Source organism: Colobus angolensis, unplaced genomic scaffold (genome assembly GCF_000951035.1).
Source record: "Colobus angolensis palliatus isolate OR3802 unplaced genomic scaffold, Cang.pa_1.0 Scaffold16, whole genome shotgun sequence".
Taxonomy (NCBI): domain Eukaryota; kingdom Metazoa; phylum Chordata; class Mammalia; order Primates; family Cercopithecidae; genus Colobus; species Colobus angolensis.
In genome coordinates this window covers 1,925,783-1,933,056 of record NW_012114710.1, presented here as the reverse complement: position 1 = coordinate 1,933,056, position 7,274 = coordinate 1,925,783, and the positions used below count along the sequence as shown (strand labels likewise).

Here is a 7,274-nt window from a genome sequence, read left to right as displayed (position 1 = left end):
AATCCAGGTGAGATAATTAAGGCTGTAGCTCAGTGGTAATAGCTTACTGGGAAAATAGTAGTCATTTTTCTCAGTTTATGTAACATTTTGTTCTCTGTTGTTCAGAATCCCATTGAGATTACATTTCATTGAACATTATTTTGCAGAGATAAGTTATGTTAATTATCCAATCATCTTTCATTCAATTATGTCTGTAGGAAGTTTATACTTTTACAAATACCTGCTTAACTAGTGTGGTGCTACATGGAGATGACAAATAAGTGTTTTTGATGATTTTAAAAACTGAGACATGTTAGCCCTTTTGGTGTGCTTAGTGATTATCTTAGAGGGAAAGCATTTTAGAACATTTTGCTTTTGTGTAGAAGCAATGATTTGTTAGCTTAAATTTATATATAATTAACTTACAGGAATTTATAATTTATATGTGCTAATTTCTTTTTCTTTTTTTTTAAAAAGGCTATTAGTGAAAGATGGTGGATCGCTTGGCAAACAGTGAAGCAAATACTAGACGTATAAGCATAGTGGAAAACTGTTTCGGAGCAGCTGGTCAACCTTTAACTATACCTGGACGAGTTCTTATTGGAGAAGGAGTATTGACTAAGTTGTGCAGAAAAAAACCCAAAGCAAGGCAGTTTTTCTTATTTAATGATATTCTTGTATATGGCAATATTGTCATCCAGAAGAAAAAATATAACAAACAACATATTATTCCCTTGGAAAATGTCACTATTGATTCCATCAAAGATGAGGGAGACTTAAGGAATGGGTGGCTAATCAAGACACCAACTAAATCTTTTGCAGTTTATGCTGCCACTGCTACGGAGAAATCAGAATGGATGAATCACATAAATAAATGTGTTACTGATTTACTCTCCAAAAGTGGGAAGACACCCAGTAATGAACATGCTGCTGTCTGGGTTCCTGACTCTGAGGCAACTGTATGTATGCGTTGTCAGAAAGCAAAATTCACACCTGTTAATCGTCGCCACCATTGCCGCAAATGTGGTTTTGTTGTCTGTGGGCCCTGCTCTGAAAAGAGATTTCTTCTTCCCAGCCAGTCCTCTAAGCCTGTGCGGATTTGTGACTTCTGCTATGACCTGCTTTCTACTGGGGACATCGCCACATGCCAGCCTGCTAGATCAGACTCTTATAGTCAGTCATTGAAGTCTCCTTTAAATGATATGTCTGATGATGATGATGATGATGACAGCAGTGACTAAGGACACATTTGGGAGTATTTAATCAGGTGTGGCTATCTGAGAAATCAGCTTTGGGGGAAATGTAAGATTCTGAGCTCTCTGTTTTGTTCTAGCCATGAATTTGCCTGAGAAACTTGTAACCTATGTGCCTCAGTATATTCCATAGAAAGTAGGTCCCCTGCCTTCTCCCACTCCTCGCACTCTTCTACAGGGATAGACTTTTGCAAATATATCAGATACATTTTTTGTTTCTTATTCTTGTTTATTTTTAGGTTATTTTCTTGGAAGGTTGGGAAAAGATGTTTGTTTAACAGATCATGTACTACTTTGTTGTTTTCATTTCTGTTATAGGTAAAACTAAAAGCACAGAATGGTGGGAAAGGGGTTATCGTGGTTCATTAATATGTTAGTAGCTTTTTTCTAACCATCCTGTCTAATGGTTAAAACACCAGTAACAAAAACACATGATTTGGAAATACTTTGTTTGGCTTTTTCATATACCTAGTGGTGCCTTATCATAATAGCACTGTTACATGAAATAAGCCCCCTACCTTCTTACTTTCTGGATTTTGAAAAAATACACTGGTGCTCTTTGAAGTGATAAAGTGAGTGTTTATGAATGGGTGTAATTAGGAAGTACTTCTCATCCGACAGCTACAAATAACTAAGTTTGGAGGTATTTTCACTCTATATGAATAAATATTTTTCCATAAATAGTTGTGATTATATATTTGTTTTATATAGGTCCCAAATTATAATTATCAAATATATATTTTAAATTAATAATAGGTTGTCATTCTTAGGAATTTGGTTTGAAATTTATCAGTTACTTAGAATTATACTGCATTAGCTTCCACCTTTAGTAAGACATATTTTTAGATATAAATTCATCTGCTTTAACATTATTTCTGGATTGAAAATCTTATAAAACCCTTGAAAATAAACAATTTCTTTTTTACAAAGCCTGTGTTAGAGCACAGATTTACCTAGGCTAGAAGATTTGGAAGAAATAATGTGTAAGGATGGTCTCAAGGCAGACCACTTTAAGTCTGGCTAGACTTCATATCGTGGAAGTATTATCTATTTCAGTGTGAAACTGTCTTGAATTTGCAAATATAGTGTTATATTTTATAAAATTTTGTAAAATCCCAAACAATATTTCTATTTTTGTAAAACAATTGTATGTGTAATCTGTATCTGAAATCAGTTTGCAATCTATGGAAATAGAGTAGCAATTGCTATTTCTAAATTGTGAACTGAAAGTCAATCTAGATTTATTTTGAGAAGTAATTGTTCACTCTTTACTTTTGAGGCAGCCATTAGGTTGAAAGTATATATTTATCATATAAAACTTGATGTGTTTTGCACTACTCTCTCCATTTATATGCTGCAAACAGCTACAGTCTTTGAAATATGGAAAATCAGCAGTCTAAAGTTTGTTTTAAATTCTAAATTAAAAAAATCTTCAAATCTGAATATACTACAAATGTCATGAGAAGTTTGATTCAGTAACTTGTGATGGAGGACTCTTTGGTATCTTACTGTTTGGTTAAGGCACTAATTTTACTTACCTATTAGATTTTGAAAGCATCTGAGATATACAAATCTCCCTGTAGGAAATGTGAAAGAAAAGCACAACAAAACTAGGGGTTTTTGTTCGTTTGCTTGCTTTTATGATTTTTTTTTGGTTTGTTTTAATATCAGGTGGATTTTTGTTTGTAAGCAATATATACGTATAATCAACCAACATATCTGAAAAGGATCATGAAACCTGAGAAATGCTAATGGAGAGTTGCTGGTACATAGGAATCTAGCAAATTCAGGAACCAAGGGGAAATGTTCTGAGATAACATTTACATTGTCAACCTTTATTGACTTTGTTTTTACAATAAAAAATATTTTACAACTTACTTTCTGTTCTCTGTATATTGTGACTTGAGGATTTCCCCCCTTTGCTAAGGTAATAAATATATTATGCATATTTTGCCTAATAATTCAACAGCTGTGAGTTCCTGCTGTGTGCCAGGCATTGTTCTAGGCAGTAGGTGAGAGCAGTGAACAAAACTCCCTTTTGGATTTACCGCACGAAGGCTCAGAAAACAAACATTCTTCCAAATGCTGAAGATATGGCTTAATGTTATGGGGAAGTGCCTTAATATAATTTGGCTTTGCTGTCTAATTACTGTTAGAAGGAATGACTTGACCTGAATTGACATGTCTCAGAAGGAAAAATATACGTGGCTGACAGGTATGTGAAGAAATGTCCCAAGATCACTAATCATCAGGGAAATGCAAATTAAAGCCACAATGAGATAATAATACCTGACACCTGTTGAATGGCTGTTATCAAAAAGATGAAAGAAGTGTTGGCAAGGAGATGCAGAAAAGGAGACCCTTGCACACTGTTGGTGGGAATGTGAAGTAGCACAGCCATTACGGAAAACAGTAGAGGTTCCTCAAAAGGTGAAAATAGAACTACCTATAGCATCTAGCAATCCCACTGCTAAATATATATTAATATCTGAAAAAAATGAAATGAGTATGTTGAAGAGAGAATCTGCACTCCCATGTTCATTGCAGCAGCATTCACAGTAGCCAAGATATGGAATCAACGTAAGTGTCTATCAGCAAATTAATGGATAAAGAAAAGGTGGTCTGTGTAAGTGGAATATTATTCAGCCATAAAAAATTAAATCCTTATGACAAACAACATGGATGGAACCGATGGACGTTATGTTAAGTGAAATATGCCAGGCACAGAAAGACAAATACTTCATGATCTTGCTTATATGTGGAATCTAAAAAAGTTGAGCTCATAGAACCAGGAGTAGAATGATGGTTACCAGGGGCTGGTTGAGGGTGTAGGGGTGGGAGATGCTGACCAAAGGATACAAAATTTCAGTTAGGAGAAATAAATTCAAGAAATCTATTGTACAATATGATTCTGTAGCTAATAACAGTGTATCCTTGGAAATCAGAGTAGATTTTGTGTTCTCACCACAGAAACTGATGAGTATGTGATGTTAATTCCCTCAATTTGGCCATTCTGCAATGTATCCATCTTTCAAAACAAATCCATAGTACCACATATATATAATGTATAATGATATGTATAATTATATATGACACAGTACCATATTAGATATATATAAATTTTTGTCAGTTTTTGAAAAAATAGGCCAGGTGCAGTGGCTCACACCTGTAATCCCAGCACTTGGGAGGCCAAGGTGGAAGGATCACTTGAGCCCAGGAGTTCAAGACCAGCCTAACATGGCAAGACCCCAACACTACAAAAAATAAAAAATTAACTGGTCATGGTGGCATGCATCTGTGGTCCCAGCTACATAGCTACATGGAGACTGAGGTGGGAAGATAACTTGAGCCCAGGAAGTTGAGGCTGCTGTGAGCTGTGCTCATGTCACTACACTCCAGCCTGGGCAACAGAGCAAGACCCTGTCTCACAAAATGAGTACATTTCAAAGGAATGACTCATACTATTTTGACTTAAACCATTACAAAAGTAATAGGGTAAAATAGTAAGTTTAGATTTTTTTTTTTTGAGATGGAGTCTCGCTCTGTCGCTCAGCCTGGAGTGCAGTGGCACGATCTCGGCTCACTGCAACCTCCGCCTCCCGGGTTCACGCCATTTTCCTGCCTCAGCCTCCCGAGCAGCTGGGACTACAGGCACCTGCCACCACACCCGGCTAGTTTTTTTGTATTTTTGGTAGAGACGGGGTTTCACCATTGTTAGCCAGGATGGTCTTGATCTCCTGACCTTGTGATCTGCCCGCCTCAGCCTCCCAGAATGCTGGGATTACAGGCGTGAGCCACCGTGCCTGGCCAAGTTTAGATTTTTGATGTAGATCCTGCCTTCTTGCAGAAATGTTGTAATGACTTGAAATCAAAATTCCAGAGCTACATAAACCATTTCACTCAGTAAATATGTATTGAGTAATTTTTTTTTTTTTCCTGAGGTGAAGTCTTGCTCTGACATCCAGGCTGGAGTGCAATGGCTGTTCACAGGTGTGATCATAGCATACTGCAGCTTCAAAATCCTGGCATCAAGCGATCCTCCTACCTCAGTCTCCTGAGTAGCTTGGACTACAGGCACAAACTACACAGTACCTGGCCGTATTGAACACTTTTAATATGTCTACTGTCATTAGAATAAGAACAGCAATTCTTTCCCTTATTTTCATGACCTTGATATTTTTTAAAGATCATGCACCAGCGATTTTGTAGAATAACCCTTGATTAGGATTTGATGTCTTCTCATTATTAAATTCAGGTTATGCATCTGTGTAGCAGAAATATCACAGAGGTTGTATCATCACATCAGACGGTACCCAATTTCAATTTGTTTCATGGCTTATGTTCACTTTGATCACTTAAGATGGTGTATCCCAGAATTCATAGTATTTTTGGGGTGGTACTTTTGAGATTATGTAAATATTATGCTCCTCAGACTTTCAGGTCATTTAGTTTTCAGTATGAACTCAGTTTCCTGATTCAGTGGTTCTCAAACTTGAGTGTGCTTCAGAATCTTTTGGAGGGCTTGTTAAAACAAAGACTGCCAGGTCCCATCTCTAGAATTCCTAATTCTGTAGGTATGGAGTGAGACCTGAGAATGTGCATTTTGAACAAGTTTCCAAGTGGTACTGTTAGTGCTGCTGGTCCAGGGACCACATTTTATTACTTGTTATTGTCATTATTTTGATGCTCAGACTGTCTCTAATTTGGTCAGTGGCCAACTGGCTTCTGTGGCCTATTGACAAATCTTCATTATTTGAACGCTGCTTTACTTTTCTGCTACAGCAAGATGTTCCAGGCTCATCTTGTACTTTCCCTGCCCCAACCCTGGAATTGGCCATTTCTTCAAGGATCCCTGGTTTCTTTTAGTGCTAAGTGGTACTTAGAAGCCAAGATCTGAGCACCAGGTGTGCTCATTGCCTTGGGAAAAGTACCACTCCCAGGCCTTTTCAGGGGATAAATTTAGAGGACATTAGTATATACATACCTACACGTTCCTATTTAAACTTCTATATCTATTGAAATCCATGACATCATACAGATGCCTCCAATTCTAACAATGCTGTAGGGCTTTTTTCTTGACATTGAGGAACTGGGTCTCACCAGCTTTAAGATATTTAAATTATTTGATCAATTTCCCTGTATGTAACCAGTCTCTCATCACCACTGCTGCCCCTCTCCCACATGGACATCCTCTTTGCACTCTTAAGGCTCTGACACTTCACACCTGGTTGCCCCTATCATAGATGCCCCCTTTATCCTATTTGAGCTCCAACACCCTCTGCTGGCTTGCCCACACTGCCATGGACATCTTTCTCTCTAGTACTGCATTCTAGGCTGCCCTCACAGATGGATGCTCTCCACACCTCACTTGGGCTCCAGCACTCAACACTGGACCTCCTCTGTGGCGTGGGGATGCTCTCCTCACCCTGCCTGGCTCTGACCCACCACTCTGGGCTACCTACATGTGAGCACATTTTACCCTGCTTGATCTCTGATTTCCCTCACTGTGTCAGCCACACATCTCAGTGCCCTCCTCACCCTGCATGAGCCTTGACACCAGGCCCTGAGCCTTTCCTCTGTGTGGATGTCCTCACAGTCCTCTGTGTGGGATCTAGAACTGTGCACCAAGCTGCCCACGTAGGAGGGTGTCCTCCCCATTCCATCTGCTGAGGCTCAAACCAGCATGTCAGGCTGCTCCCCCATGCAGACACCTGACTGTCTTTGAGCTCTGACTCTATGCTGGCTGCACCATCCCAATGCCCCCACCACCTTATACCTGTCACCATTGCTGTTCTCCTCAGCCAGCTCTGGCTCTGACCCCTCACACCAGGCTGTTTCTCCGCATAGGTGCCTGCCTTTCTCTGGCCCACCTAACGGCTTTAGGGCTGAGTTGTTCAGACGGAGAAGGGAAGGGTTATGGCCATAATGTTATATACCTAACAGTCTTAGAAAGAGAGAAGGAAAGAGAAAGAAAAAAGAAGGAAGGAGAAAAAATGTCTTTTTAAAACAAACTCACCTGGAAGGAAGAAAGGAGAAAAAAAG

The 7,274-nt window shown here is 38.8% G+C and overlaps 1 protein-coding gene across 1 annotated transcript; it reads left to right on the top strand.

The window, feature by feature from the left end:
- Positions 1-461: 461 nt before the first annotated feature.
- PLEKHF2 (pleckstrin homology domain containing, family F (with FYVE domain) member 2) lies at positions 462-3,109 on the top strand. The gene has a single exon (XM_011937007.1). The coding sequence runs from the start codon at positions 471-473 to the stop codon at positions 1,218-1,220; it is 750 nt and encodes a 249-aa protein (XP_011792397.1). The 5' UTR covers positions 462-470; the 3' UTR covers positions 1,221-3,109.
- Positions 3,110-7,274: the final 4,165 nt, after the last annotated feature.